The sequence below is a fragment of the Zeus faber genome (assembly GCF_960531495.2).
Source record: "Zeus faber genome assembly, chromosome: 6".
NCBI lineage: Eukaryota > Metazoa > Chordata > Actinopteri > Zeiformes > Zeidae > Zeus > Zeus faber.
Window position 1 is genome coordinate 35295563 of NC_137201.1, and position 15341 is coordinate 35310903.

At 37.1% G+C, this 15341-nt stretch overlaps 1 protein-coding gene across 1 annotated transcript; it reads right to left on the reverse strand.

Annotated features, from left to right (window-relative positions):
• Positions 1-763: 763 nt before the first annotated feature.
• Positions 764-2439, reverse strand: pclaf (PCNA clamp associated factor). The gene is made up of 4 exons (XM_080002202.1): positions 2341-2439; positions 1498-1587; positions 1205-1379; positions 764-902 (listed from the first exon to the last, which is right to left on the reverse strand). Exons 1-4 carry the CDS (start codon positions 2384-2386, stop codon positions 857-859), a joined length of 357 nt encoding a protein of 118 aa, XP_079858328.1. The 5' UTR covers positions 2387-2439; the 3' UTR covers positions 764-856.
• Between the last annotated feature and the right edge of the window lie 12902 nt (positions 2440-15341).

A 15341-nucleotide genomic window follows, 5' to 3' on the forward strand; every position in this document is an offset into this window, starting at 1 on the left:
TATCAAACGCTTTTATCCAAAGCGACTTACAAGGGAGAACAACATTCAAGCTACATTGCGACAGAGACATTAGTGTAACAATAAATACTGCTAGGTACTGCTAAGTACTTGGGTAAATTAGGAGAGGAGGTACTCACTGAAGAGCTGGGTCTTCAGGTGCTTCTTAAAGACAGAGGGAGGTCCCCGCTCTGGTCATTTTTGGCAGCTCGTTCCACCAACGTGGAACTACAAATGAGAATAGCCTGGATTGCCGTGGCTGTATGGCCGGCAGAGCCAGGCCACGCTCATTTGACGAGCGCAGCATCCGGGGGGCAACATGTGCTCTTACAACATTTAGAACAAGACAGTTTGTTTTACTTGAGTCTCACTGATTCATGTTTGATCCCCTCAGAAAAAAGCAGCAGGTCCTGAACAGCTGTTTGTGGTCACATTGTTATTAATATTGATTATATAATTAATAACATTATTAATTGTATTATAAGTAATATATTGTGTTCCACCAGGGATCTGGCACCTTGCCGTTTAAAATAACTTGATATGAATTTATTTTGTAATATTTTTAATATTAATGTAAGGAGGTCGATCTACTTTCATAACGTGCAGCGTGTTCAGCTGCAGCTTTATAAACTCTGGCTTCATGGATTAGATTCAAATCACACGAAGAATAGAAATATCAATTTTAAAAAAATTGCATGAGCAGCAGAATTCAGTCTGTAAAAGCCACATTTCGCCCGTTTGAGCAGGTGACAACGTCTTTCACATCAGGACAACGGCTCCAAAACCACGTTTATTTAACGTCAAACAGTTCAATATTTACACATTTACATCAAAGTACCGAGGGCGTGGCCCCGCATCTTCATCCCTCCTCCTCCTCCTCCTCCTCACAGGGCAGCGGCCTGGACCTGGGAAGGAAACAGTGGTAACCATAGCAACCAGCGCCTCCCCACAGCCATAACCGTAGCAACCAGCGCCCCCCGCTGCAGTAACCATAGCACCCAGCGCCTCCACGCAGCTGTAATTCACAAAAACACAGAATCAAGTCAAACTGTCGCTGCTGTTTTCAAACCTTTTCCCCAAAAGGATGCCGTGGTTACACAGTGCCCCCCATTTGACTTTTTAATAGAAATAAAAACAAAAACAATCTGGAGCTAGACAGGGACCCGTCTCCTCCTGTTTTTGACTTTACTGCCTGGACAGAACCTACTTCCTGCCGGGCTTGGTCACGCCGCTGCCCCCGGCCTCCTCCTCGTCCGCCGCAGGGAGCTCGTTCTCCTTCTCGGGCTTCCTGCCGGGGCCCCCGAAGAAGTCCCCGATGCCCTTCTGCCAGGTGGGTGTGGGGCGGGGGCACACAGAGTTCCCGCCTGCATACTTGTTCTTGGCTGGAAACAGTAACACCTTTTACTTTCTTTATTCTTGTTAGCTCACAGAACAGAGCAGCGAGCATCTAGGCAGCGACATCTCGCTAAATAATCACAAGATACAGTTTATTCATCTCACCGGGGGTCCCGCACTGGCTGCTACTTCCGCCGGAGCTGTTTGCTGCTGCACTAGAGCCCAGCGACTTCCGGGGCGCGGTGGCAGCCACAGCTGCAAATCAAGTAGAAAAACACAAACATGGTCATTTCGTTCGACATTAAATCAATCTACACGACGTGGAACACGGGGCATCGAACCGTCGGAGCTGCGGGTGCCGTGGAGCCCGCGGCTTCGGGGCCGCTGTTCAGGCGCCACTTTTGGCGCCTGAACAGCGGCCCCGAAGCCGTTCAAAGTTTAACCGGCGGTTAGCAGCAGTTTAAGTAGGAGTTAGCAGTATTTCTACTAGCGGTTAGCAGTATTTCTACTAGCTGTTTGCAGTATTTCTACTAGCGGTTAGCAGCAGTTTAAGTAGGAGTTAGCAGTATTTCTACTAGCGGTTAGCAGCAGTTTAAGTAGGAGTTAGCAGTATTTCTACTAGCGGTTAGCAGTATTTCTACTAGCTGTTTGCAGTATTTCTACTAGCGGTTAGCAGTATTTCTACTAGCGGTTAGCAGTATTTCTACTAGCTGTTTGCAGTATTTCTACTAGCGGTTTGCAGTATTTCTACTAGCTGTTTGCAGTATTTCTACTAGCGGTTTGCAGTATTTCTACTAGCTGTTTGCAGTATTTCTACTAGCGGTTAGCAGTATTTCTACTAGCTGTTTGCAGTATTTCTACTAGCTGTTTGCAGTATTTCTACTAGCGGTTAGCAGTATTTCTACTAGCTGTTTGCAGTATTTTAACTCGCGGTTAGCAGTATTTCAACTAGCGGTACTAAACGGGTCTCTGGAGCAGGAGGAGTCCGAGCCCCCGCTCCGTCGGTACCTTTGCGGTAGGTTCCCGGGACGCTGTCCGCCTTGGTCCGCACCATCTTGGGGCTGCTCGCTTCTAATCGCAGCGCGGGAACTTTGCGCCGAAGCTGCGCGTCTCGCGGGGTTTTAAGGTTATGACGTCAGCGTTAGGTCAGCACCATGTGACCTGGGGGGGGGGGGGGTATCAAAGTGTGGTTCGCGATCCAGGGACGGACGCTGCCTCCGTCCTACACCTGTCTTCATTTGAAGCATTAATACTGATTTCAAAAGCACGTGTTTATTCTACGTCTAGTTACTGGTTCTAGTTACTAGTTCCAAGGAGAGAAGCTACTCAACTAGTTACTGGTTCTAGTTACTAGTTCCAAGGAGAGAAGCTACTCAACTAGTTACTGGTTCTAGTTACTAGTTGTAGTTACTAGTTCCAAAGAGAGAAGCTAATCAACTAGTTACTGGTTCTAGTTACTAGTTGTAGTTACTAGTTCCAAGGAGAGAAGCTACTCAACTAGTTACTGGTTCTAGTTACTAGTTGTAGTTACTAGTTCCAAAGAGAGAAGCTAATCAACTAGTTACTGGTTCTAGTTACTAGTTGTAGTTACTAGTTCCAAAGAGAGAAGCTACTCAACTAGTTACTGGTTCTAGTTACTAGTTGTAGTTACTAGTTCCAAATACAGAAGCTAATCAACTAGTTACTGGTTCTAGTTACGAGTTGTAGTTACTAGTTCCAAAGAGAGAAGCTAATCAACTAGTTACTGGTTCTAGTTACTAGTTGTAGTTACTAGTTCCAAAGAGAGAAGCTAATCAACTAGTTACTGGTTCTAGTTACTAGTTTTAGCTACTAGTTCCAAAGAGAGAAGCTAATCAACTAGTTACTAGTTCTAGTTACTAGTTGTAGTTACTAGTTCCAAAGAGAGAAGCTAATCAACTAGTTACTGGTTCTAGTTACTAGTTTTAGCAACTAGTTCCAAAGAGAGAAGCTAATCAACTAGTTACTTGTTCTAGTTACTAGTTGTAGTTACTAGTTCCAAAGAGAGAAGCTAATCAACTAGTTACTGGTTCTAGTTACTAGTTGTAGTTACTAATTCCAATGAGAGAAGCTAATCAACTAGTTACTAGTTCTAGTTACTAGTTCCAAATACAGGAGCTAATCAACTAGTTACTGGTTCTAGTTACTAGTTGTAGTTACTAGTTCCAAATACAGAAGCTAATCAACTAGTTACTGGTTCTAGTTACTAGTTTTAGTTACTAGTTCCAAATACAGAAGCTAATCAACTAGTTACTGGTTCTAGTTACTAGTTGTAGTTACTAGTTCCAAATACAGAAGCGAATGAACTAGTTACTGGTTCTAGTTACTAGTTCCAAATACAGAAGCTAATCAACTAGTTACTGGTTCTAGTTACTAGATTTAGTTACTAGTTCCAAATACAGAAGCTAATCAACTAGTTACTGGTTCTAGTTACTAGTTGTAGTTACTAGTTCCAAAGAGAGAAGACAATCAACTAGTTACTGGTTCTAGTTACTAGTTGTAGTTACTAGTTCCAAAGAGATAAGATAATCAACGAGTTACTGGTTCTAGTTACTAGTTTTAGCTACTAGTTCCAAAGAGAGAAGCTAATCAACTAGTTACTGGTTCTAGTTACTAGTTGTAGTTACTAGTTCCAAAGAGAGAAGCTAGTCAACTAGTTACTGGTTCTAGTTACTAGTTGTAGTTACTAGTTCCAAATACAGAAGCCAATCAACCAGTTACTGGTTCTAGTTACTAGTTGTAGTTACTAGTTCCAAATACAGAAGCTAATCAACCAGTTACTGGTTCTAGTTGCTAGTTGTAGTTACTAGTTCCAAAGAGAGAAGCTAATCAACTAGTTACTGGTTGTAGTTACTAGTTTTAGCTACTAGTTCCAAAGAGAGAAGCTAATCAACTAGTTACTGGTTCTAGTTACTAGTTGTAGTTACTAGTTCCAAATACAGAAGCTAATCAACCAGTTACTGGTTCTAGTTACTAGTTGTAGTTACTAGTTCCAATGAGGGAAGCTAATCAACTAGTTACTGGTTCTAGTTACTAGTTCCAAATACAGGAGCTAATCAACAAGTTACTGGTTCTAGGTACTAGTTGTAGTTACTAGTTCCAAAGAGAGAAGATAATCAACGAGTTTCTGGTTCTAGTTACTAGTTTTAGCTACTAGTTCCAAAGAGAGAAGCTAATCAACTAGTTACTGGTTGTAGTTACTAGTTGTAGTTACTAGTTCTAAAGAGAGAAGCTAATCAACTAGTTACTGGTTCTAGTTACTAGTTGTAGTTACTAATTCCAATGAGAGAAGCTAATCAACTAGTTACTAGTTGTAGTTACTAGTTCCAAAGAGATAAGATAATCAACGAGTTACTGGTTCTAGTTACTAGTTTTAGCTACTAGTTCCAAAGAGAGAAGCTAATCAACTAGTTACTGGTTCTAGTTACTAGTTGTAGTTACTAGTTCAAAATACAGAAGCTAATCAACTAGTTACTGTTTCTAGTTACTAGTTGTAGTTATTAGTTCCAAATACAGAAGCTAATCAACTAGTTACTGGTTCTAGTTACTAGTTTTAGCTACTAGTTCCAAAGAGAGAAGCTAGTCAACTAGTTACTGGTTCTAGTTACTAGTTGTAGTTACTAGTTCCAAATACAGAAGCTAATCAACCAGTTACTGGTTCTAGTTGCTAGTTGTAGTTACTAGTTCCAAAGAGAGAAGCTAATCAACTAGTTACTGGTTGTAGTTACTAGTTTTAGCTACTAGTTCCAAAGAGAGAAGCTAATCAACTAGTTACTGGTTCTAGTTACTAGTTGTAGTTACTAGTTCCAAATACAGAAGCTAATCAACCAGTTACTGGTTCTAGTTACTAGTTGTAGTTACTAGTTCCAAAGAGAGAAGCTAATCAACCAGTTACTGGTTCTAGTTACTAGTTGTAGTTACTAGTTCCAATGAGGGAAGCTAATCAACTAGTTACTGGTTCTAGTTACTAGTTCCAAATACAGGAGCTAATCAACAAGTTACTGGTTCTAGGTACTAGTTGTAGTTACTAGTTCCAAAGAGAGAAGATAATCAACGAGTTACTGGTTCTAGTTACTAGTTTTAGCTACTAGTTCCAAAGAGAGAAGCTAATCAACTAGTTACTGGTTGTAGTTACTAGTTGTAGTTACTAGTTCTAAAGAGAGAAGCTAATCAACTAGTTACTGGTTCTAGTTACTAGTTGTAGTTACTAATTCCAATGAGAGAAGCTAATCAACTAGTTACTAGTTCTAGTTACTAGTTCCAAAGAGAGAAGCTACTCAACTAGTTACTGGTTCTAGTTACTAGTTGTAGTTACTAGTTCCAAAGAGAGAAGCTAATCAACTAGTTACTGGTTCTAGTTACTAGTTGTAGTTACTAGTTCCAATGAGAGAAGCTAATCAACTAGTTACCGGTTCTAGTTACTAGTTCCAAATACAGAAGCTAATCAACTAGTCACTGGTTCTAGTTACTAGTTGTAGTTACTAGTTCCAAAGAGAGAAGCTAATCAACTAGTTACTGGTTCTAGTTACTAGTTTTAGCTACTAGTTCCAAAGAGAGAAGCTAATCAACTAGTTACTGGTTCTAGTTACTAGTTGTAGTTACTAGTTCCAAAGAGAGAAGCTAATCAACTAGTTACTGGTTCTAGTTACTAGTTGTAGTTACTAGTTCCAAAGAGAGAAGCTACTCAACTAGTTACTGGTTCTAGTTACTAGTTGTAGTTACTAGTTCCAAATACAGAAGCTAATCAACTAGTTACTGGTTCTAGTTACTAGTTGTAGTTATTAGTTCCAAATACAGAAGCTAATCAACTAGTTACTGGTTCTAGTTACTAGTTTTAGCTACTAGTTCCAAAGAGAGAAGCTAATCAACTAGTTACTGGTTCTAGTTACTAGTTGTAGTTACTAATTCCAATGAGAGAAGCTAATCAACTAGTTACTAGTTCTAGTTACTAGTTCCAAAGAGAGAAGCTACTCAACTAGTTACTGGTTCTAGTTACTAGTTGTAGTTACTAGTTCCAAATACAGAAGCTAATCAACCAGTTACTGGTTCTAGTTACTAGTTGTAGTTACTAGTTCCAAAGAGAGAAGCTAATCAACTAGTTACTGGTTCTAGTTACTAGTTGTAGTTACTAGTTCCAAAGAGAGAAGCTAATCAACTAGTTACTGGTTCTAGTTACTAGTTGTAGTTACTAGTTCCAAAGAGAGAAGCTAATCAACTAGTTACTGGTTCTAGTTACTAGTTGTAGTTACTAGTTCCAATGAGAGAAGCTAATCAACTAGTTACCGGTTCTAGTTACTAGTTCCAAATACAGAAGCTAATCAACTAGTTACTGGTTCTAGTTACTAGTTGTAGTTACTAGTTCCAAAGAGAGAAGCTAATCAACTAGTTACTGGTTCTAGTTACTAGTTTTAGCTACTAGTTCCAAAGAGAGAAGCTAATCAACTAGTTACTTGTTCTAGTTACTAGTTGTAGTTACTAGTTCCAAAGAGAGAAGCTAATCAACTAGTTACTGGTTCTAGTTACTAGTTGTAGTTACTAATTCCAATGAGAGAAGCTAATCAACTAGTTACTAGTTCTAGTTACTAGTTCCAAATACAGAAGCTAATCAACTAGTTACTGGTTCTAGTTACTAGTTGTAGTTACTAGTTCCAAATACAGAAGCTAATCAACTAGTTACTGGTTCTAGTTACTAGTTTTAGTTACTAGTTCCAAATACAGAAGCTAATCAACTAGTTACTGGTTCTAGTTACTAGTTGTAGTTACTAGTTCCAAATACAGAAGCGAATGAACTAGTTACTGGTTCTAGTTACTAGTTCCAAATACAGAAGCTAATCAACTAGTTACTGGTTCTAGTTACTAGATTTAGTTACTAGTTCCAAATACAGAAGCTAATCAACTAGTTACTGGTTCTAGTTACTAGTTGTAGTTACTAGTTCCAAAGAGAGAAGACAATCAACTAGTTACTGGTTCTAGTTACTAGTTGTAGTTACTAGTTCCAAAGAGATAAGATAATCAACGAGTTACTGGTTCTAGTTACTAGTTTTAGCTACTAGTTCCAAAGAGAGAAGCTAATCAACTAGTTACTGGTTCTAGTTACTAGTTGTAGTTACTAGTTCCAAATACAGAAGCTAATCAACTAGTTACTGGTTCTAGTTACTAGTTGTAGTTATTAGTTCCAAATACAGAAGCTAATCAACTAGTTACTGGTTCTAGTTACTAGTTTTAGCTACTAGTTCCAAAGAGAGAAGCTAGTCAACTAGTTACTGGTTCTAGTTACTAGTTGTAGTTACTAGTTCCAAATACAGAAGCTAATCAACCAGTTACTGGTTCTAGTTACTAGTTGTAGTTACTAATTCCAATGAGAGAAGCTAATCAACTAGTTACTAGTTCTAGTTACTAGTTCCAAATACAGAAGCTAATCAACTAGTTACTGGTTCTAGTTACTAGTTGTAGTTACTAGTTCCAAATACAGAAGCTAATCAACTAGTTACTGGTTCTAGTTACTAGTTTTAGTTACTAGTTCCAAATACAGAAGCTAATCAACTAGTTACTGGTTCTAGTTACTAGTTGTAGTTACTAGTTCCAAATACAGAAGCGAATGAACTAGTTACTGGTTCTAGTTACTAGTTCCAAATACAGAAGCTAATCAACTAGTTACTGGTTCTAGTTACTAGATTTAGTTACTAGTTCCAAATACAGAAGCTAATCAACTAGTTACTGGTTCTAGTTACTAGTTGTAGTTACTAGTTCCAAAGAGAGAAGACAATCAACTAGTTACTGGTTCTAGTTACTAGTTGTAGTTACTAGTTCCAAAGAGATAAGATAATCAACGAGTTACTGGTTCTAGTTACTAGTTTTAGCTACTAGTTCCAAAGAGAGAAGCTAATCAACTAGTTACTGGTTCTAGTTACTAGTTGTAGTTACTAGTTCCAAAGAGAGAAGCTAGTCAACTAGTTACTGGTTCTAGTTACTAGTTGTAGTTACTAGTTCCAAATACAGAAGCCAATCAACCAGTTACTGGTTCTAGTTACTAGTTGTAGTTACTAGTTCCAAATACAGAAGCTAATCAACCAGTTACTGGTTCTAGTTGCTAGTTGTAGTTACTAGTTCCAAAGAGAGAAGCTAATCAACTAGTTACTGGTTGTAGTTACTAGTTTTAGCTACTAGTTCCAAAGAGAGAAGCTAATCAACTAGTTACTGGTTCTAGTTACTAGTTGTAGTTACTAGTTCCAAATACAGAAGCTAATCAACCAGTTACTGGTTCTAGTTACTAGTTGTAGTTACTAGTTCCAAAGAGAGAAGCTAATCAACCAGTTACTGGTTCTAGTTACTAGTTGTAGTTACTAGTTCCAATGAGGGAAGCTAATCAACTAGTTACTGGTTCTAGTTACTAGTTCCAAATACAGGAGCTAATCAACAAGTTACTGGTTCTAGGTACTAGTTGTAGTTACTAGTTCCAAAGAGAGAAGATAATCAACGAGTTTCTGGTTCTAGTTACTAGTTTTAGCTACTAGTTCCAAAGAGAGAAGCTAATCAACTAGTTACTGGTTGTAGTTACTAGTTGTAGTTACTAGTTCTAAAGAGAGAAGCTAATCAACTAGTTACTGGTTCTAGTTACTAGTTGTAGTTACTAATTCCAATGAGAGAAGCTAATCAACTAGTTACTAGTTGTAGTTACTAGTTCCAAAGAGATAAGATAATCAACGAGTTACTGGTTCTAGTTACTAGTTTTAGCTACTAGTTCCAAAGAGAGAAGCTAATCAACTAGTTACTGGTTCTAGTTACTAGTTGTAGTTACTAGTTCAAAATACAGAAGCTAATCAACTAGTTACTGGTTCTAGTTACTAGTTTTAGCTACTAGTTCCAAAGAGAGAAGCTAGTCAACTAGTTACTGGTTCTAGTTACTAGTTGTAGTTACTAGTTCCAAATACAGAAGCTAATCAACCAGTTACTGGTTCTAGTTGCTAGTTGTAGTTACTAGTTCCAAAGAGAGAAGCTAATCAACTAGTTACTGGTTGTAGTTACTAGTTTTAGCTACTAGTTCCAAAGAGAGAAGCTAATCAACTAGTTACTGGTTCTAGTTACTAGTTGTAGTTACTAGTTCCAAATACAGAAGCTAATCAACCAGTTACTGGTTCTAGTTACTAGTTGTAGTTACTAGTTCCAAAGAGAGAAGCTAATCAACCAGTTACTGGTTCTAGTTACTAGTTGTAGTTACTAGTTCCAATGAGGGAAGCTAATCAACTAGTTACTGGTTCTAGTTACTAGTTCCAAATACAGGAGCTAATCAACAAGTTACTGGTTCTAGGTACTAGTTGTAGTTACTAGTTCCAAAGAGAGAAGATAATCAACGAGTTTCTGGTTCTAGTTACTAGTTTTAGCTACTAGTTCCAAAGAGAGAAGCTAATCAACTAGTTACTGGTTGTAGTTACTAGTTGTAGTTACTAGTTCTAAAGAGAGAAGCTAATCAACTAGTTACTGGTTCTAGTTACTAGTTGTAGTTACTAATTCCAATGAGAGAAGCTAATCAACTAGTTACTAGTTGTAGTTACTAGTTCCAAAGAGATAAGATAATCAACGAGTTACTGGTTCTAGTTACTAGTTTTAGCTACTAGTTCCAAAGAGAGAAGCTAATCAACTAGTTACTGGTTCTAGTTACTAGTTGTAGTTACTAGTTCAAAATACAGAAGCTAATCAACTAGTTACTGGTTCTAGTTACTAGTTTTAGCTACTAGTTCCAAAGAGAGAAGCTAGTCAACTAGTTACTGGTTCTAGTTACTAGTTGTAGTTACTAGTTCCAAATACAGAAGCTAATCAACCAGTTACTGGTTCTAGTTGCTAGTTGTAGTTACTAGTTCCAAAGAGAGAAGCTAATCAACTAGTTACTGGTTGTAGTTACTAGTTTTAGCTACTAGTTCCAAAGAGAGAAGCTAATCAACTAGTTACTGGTTCTAGTTACTAGTTGTAGTTACTAGTTCCAAATACAGAAGCTAATCAACCAGTTACTGGTTCTAGTTACTAGTTGTAGTTACTAGTTCCAAAGAGAGAAGCTAATCAACCAGTTACTGGTTCTAGTTACTAGTTGTAGTTACTAGTTCCAATGAGGGAAGCTAATCAACTAGTTACTGGTTCTAGTTACTAGTTCCAAATACAGGAGCTAATCAACAAGTTACTGGTTCTAGGTACTAGTTGTAGTTACTAGTTCCAAAGAGAGAAGATAATCAACGAGTTACTGGTTCTAGTTACTAGTTTTAGCTACTAGTTCCAAAGAGAGAAGCTAATCAACTAGTTACTGGTTGTAGTTACTAGTTGTAGTTACTAGTTCTAAAGAGAGAAGCTAATCAACTAGTTACTGGTTCTAGTTACTAGTTGTAGTTACTAATTCCAATGAGAGAAGCTAATCAACTAGTTACTAGTTCTAGTTACTAGTTCCAAAGAGAGAAGCTACTCAACTAGTTACTGGTTCTAGTTACTAGTTGTAGTTACTAGTTCCAAAGAGAGAAGCTAATCAACTAGTTACTGGTTCTAGTTACTAGTTGTAGTTACTAGTTCCAATGAGAGAAGCTAATCAACTAGTTACCGGTTCTAGTTACTAGTTCCAAATACAGAAGCTAATCAACTAGTCACTGGTTCTAGTTACTAGTTGTAGTTACTAGTTCCAAAGAGAGAAGCTAATCAACTAGTTACTGGTTCTAGTTACTAGTTTTAGCTACTAGTTCCAAAGAGAGAAGCTAATCAACTAGTTACTGGTTCTAGTTACTAGTTGTAGTTACTAGTTCCAAAGAGAGAAGCTAATCAACTAGTTACTGGTTCTAGTTACTAGTTGTAGTTACTAGTTCCAAAGAGAGAAGCTACTCAACTAGTTACTGGTTCTAGTTACTAGTTGTAGTTACTAGTTCCAAATACAGAAGCTAATCAACTAGTTACTGGTTCTAGTTACTAGTTGTAGTTATTAGTTCCAAATACAGAAGCTAATCAACTAGTTACTGGTTCTAGTTACTAGTTTTAGCTACTAGTTCCAAAGAGAGAAGCTAATCAACTAGTTACTGGTTCTAGTTACTAGTTGTAGTTACTAATTCCAATGAGAGAAGCTAATCAACTAGTTACTAGTTCTAGTTACTAGTTCCAAAGAGAGAAGCTACTCAACTAGTTACTGGTTCTAGTTACTAGTTGTAGTTACTAGTTCCAAATACAGAAGCTAATCAACTAGTTACTGGTTCTAGTTACTAGTTGTAGTTACTAGTTCCAAAGAGAGAAGCTAATCAACTAGTTACTGGTTCTAGTTACTAGTTGTAGTTACTAGTTCCAAAGAGAGAAGCTAATCAACTAGTTACTGGTTCTAGTTACTAGTTGTAGTTACTAGTTCCAATGAGAGAAGCTAATCAACTAGTTACCGGTTCTAGTTACTAGTTCCAAATACAGAAGCTAATCAACTAGTTACTGGTTCTAGTTACTAGTTGTAGTTACTAGTTCCAAAGAGAGAAGCTAATCAACTAGTTACTGGTTCTAGTTACTAGTTTTAGCTACTAGTTCCAAAGAGAGAAGCTAATCAACTAGTTACTTGTTCTAGTTACTAGTTGTAGTTACTAGTTCCAAAGAGAGAAGCTAATCAACTAGTTACTGGTTCTAGTTACTAGTTGTAGTTACTAATTCCAATGAGAGAAGCTAATCAACTAGTTACTAGTTCTAGTTACTAGTTCCAAATACAGAAGCTAATCAACTAGTTACTGGTTCTAGTTACTAGTTGTAGTTACTAGTTCCAAATACAGAAGCTAATCAACTAGTTACTGGTTCTAGTTACTAGTTTTAGTTACTAGTTCCAAATACAGAAGCTAATCAACTAGTTACTGGTTCTAGTTACTAGTTGTAGTTACTAGTTCCAAATACAGAAGCGAATGAACTAGTTACTGGTTCTAGTTACTAGTTCCAAATACAGAAGCTAATCAACTAGTTACTGGTTCTAGTTACTAGATTTAGTTACTAGTTCCAAATACAGAAGCTAATCAACTAGTTACTGGTTCTAGTTACTAGTTGTAGTTACTAGTTCCAAAGAGAGAAGACAATCAACTAGTTACTGGTTCTAGTTACTAGTTGTAGTTACTAGTTCCAAAGAGATAAGATAATCAACGAGTTACTGGTTCTAGTTACTAGTTTTAGCTACTAGTTCCAAAGAGAGAAGCTAATCAACTAGTTACTGGTTCTAGTTACTAGTTGTAGTTACTAGTTCCAAATACAGAAGCTAATCAACTAGTTACTGGTTCTAGTTACTAGTTGTAGTTATTAGTTCCAAATACAGAAGCTAATCAACTAGTTACTGGTTCTAGTTACTAGTTTTAGCTACTAGTTCCAAAGAGAGAAGCTAGTCAACTAGTTACTGGTTCTAGTTACTAGTTGTAGTTACTAGTTCCAAATACAGAAGCTAATCAACCAGTTACTGGTTCTAGTTACTAGTTGTAGTTACTAATTCCAATGAGAGAAGCTAATCAACTAGTTACTAGTTCTAGTTACTAGTTCCAAATACAGAAGCTAATCAACTAGTTACTGGTTCTAGTTACTAGTTGTAGTTACTAGTTCCAAATACAGAAGCTAATCAACTAGTTACTGGTTCTAGTTACTAGTTTTAGTTACTAGTTCCAAATACAGAAGCTAATCAACTAGTTACTGGTTCTAGTTACTAGTTGTAGTTACTAGTTCCAAATACAGAAGCGAATGAACTAGTTACTGGTTCTAGTTACTAGTTCCAAATACAGAAGCTAATCAACTAGTTACTGGTTCTAGTTACTAGATTTAGTTACTAGTTCCAAATACAGAAGCTAATCAACTAGTTACTGGTTCTAGTTACTAGTTGTAGTTACTAGTTCCAAAGAGAGAAGACAATCAACTAGTTACTGGTTCTAGTTACTAGTTGTAGTTACTAGTTCCAAAGAGATAAGATAATCAACGAGTTACTGGTTCTAGTTACTAGTTTTAGCTACTAGTTCCAAAGAGAGAAGCTAATCAACTAGTTACTGGTTCTAGTTACTAGTTGTAGTTACTAGTTCCAAAGAGAGAAGCTAGTCAACTAGTTACTGGTTCTAGTTACTAGTTGTAGTTACTAGTTCCAAATACAGAAGCCAATCAACCAGTTACTGGTTCTAGTTACTAGTTGTAGTTACTAGTTCCAAATACAGAAGCTAATCAACCAGTTACTGGTTCTAGTTGCTAGTTGTAGTTACTAGTTCCAAAGAGAGAAGCTAATCAACTAGTTACTGGTTGTAGTTACTAGTTTTAGCTACTAGTTCCAAAGAGAGAAGCTAATCAACTAGTTACTGGTTCTAGTTACTAGTTGTAGTTACTAGTTCCAAATACAGAAGCTAATCAACCAGTTACTGGTTCTAGTTACTAGTTGTAGTTACTAGTTCCAAAGAGAGAAGCTAATCAACCAGTTACTGGTTCTAGTTACTAGTTGTAGTTACTAGTTCCAATGAGGGAAGCTAATCAACTAGTTACTGGTTCTAGTTACTAGTTCCAAATACAGGAGCTAATCAACAAGTTACTGGTTCTAGGTACTAGTTGTAGTTACTAGTTCCAAAGAGAGAAGATAATCAACGAGTTTCTGGTTCTAGTTACTAGTTTTAGCTACTAGTTCCAAAGAGAGAAGCTAATCAACTAGTTACTGGTTGTAGTTACTAGTTGTAGTTACTAGTTCTAAAGAGAGAAGCTAATCAACTAGTTACTGGTTCTAGTTACTAGTTGTAGTTACTAATTCCAATGAGAGAAGCTAATCAACTAGTTACTAGTTGTAGTTACTAGTTCCAAAGAGATAAGATAATCAACGAGTTACTGGTTCTAGTTACTAGTTTTAGCTACTAGTTCCAAAGAGAGAAGCTAATCAACTAGTTACTGGTTCTAGTTACTAGTTGTAGTTACTAGTTCAAAATACAGAAGCTAATCAACTAGTTACTGGTTCTAGTTACTAGTTGTAGTTATTAGTTCCAAATACAGAAGCTAATCAACTAGTTACTGGTTCTAGTTACTAGTTTTAGCTACTAGTTCCAAAGAGAGAAGCTAGTCAACTAGTTACTGGTTCTAGTTACTAGTTGTAGTTACTAGTTCCAAATACAGAAGCTAATCAACCAGTTACTGGTTCTAGTTGCTAGTTGTAGTTACTAGTTCCAAAGAGAGAAGCTAATCAACCAGTTACTGGTTCTAGTTACTAGTTGTAGTTACTAGTTCCAATGAGGGAAGCTAATCAACTAGTTACTGGTTCTAGTTACTAGTTCCAAATACAGGAGCTAATCAACAAGTTACTGGTTCTAGGTACTAGTTGTAGTTACTAGTTCCAAAGAGAGAAGATAATCAACGAGTTACTGGTTCTAGTTACTAGTTTTAGCTACTAGTTCCAAAGAGAGAAGCTAATCAACTAGTTACTGGTTGTAGTTACTAGTTGTAGTTACTAGTTCTAAAGAGAGAAGCTAATCAACTAGTTACTGGTTCTAGTTACTAGTTGTAGTTACTAGTTCCAAATACAGAAGCCAATCAACCAGTTACTGGTTCTAGTTACTAGTTGTAGTTACTAGTTCCAAATACAGAAGCTAATCAACCAGTTACTGGTTCTAGTTGCTAGTTGTAGTTACTAGTTCCAAAGAGAGAAGCTAATCAACTAGTTACTGGTTGTAGTTACTAGTTTTAGCTACTAGTTCCAAAGAGAGAAGCTAATCAACTAGTTACTGGTTCTAGTTACTAGTTGTAGTTACTAGTTCCAAATACAGAAGCTAATCAACCAGTTACTGGTTCTAGTTACTAGTTGTAGTTACTAGTTCCAAAGAGAGAAGCTAATCAACCAGTTACTGGTTCTAGTTACTAGTTGTAGTTACTAGTTCCAATGAGGGAAGCTAATCAACTAGTTACTGGTTCTAGTTACTAGTTCCAAATACAGGAGCTAATCAACAAGTTACTGGTTCTAGGTACTAGTTGTAGTTACTAGTTCCAAAGAGAGAAGATAATCAACG

Bases quoted from the DNA above. Each gene is read 5' to 3' on its own strand.
- pclaf (XM_080002202.1), bottom strand. From the start codon at position 2,386: ATGGTGCGGACCAAGGCGGACAGCGTCCCGGGAACCTACCGCAAAG. The intron at 1,588-2,340 runs GTACCGACGGAG...CTTGATTTGCAG, and splicing joins CCCGGGAACCTACCGCAAAG to CTGTGGCTGCCACCGCGCCC. The intron at 1,380-1,497 runs GTGAGATGAATA...TACTGTTTCCAG, and splicing joins CAGCCAGTGCGGGACCCCCG to CCAAGAACAAGTATGCAGGC.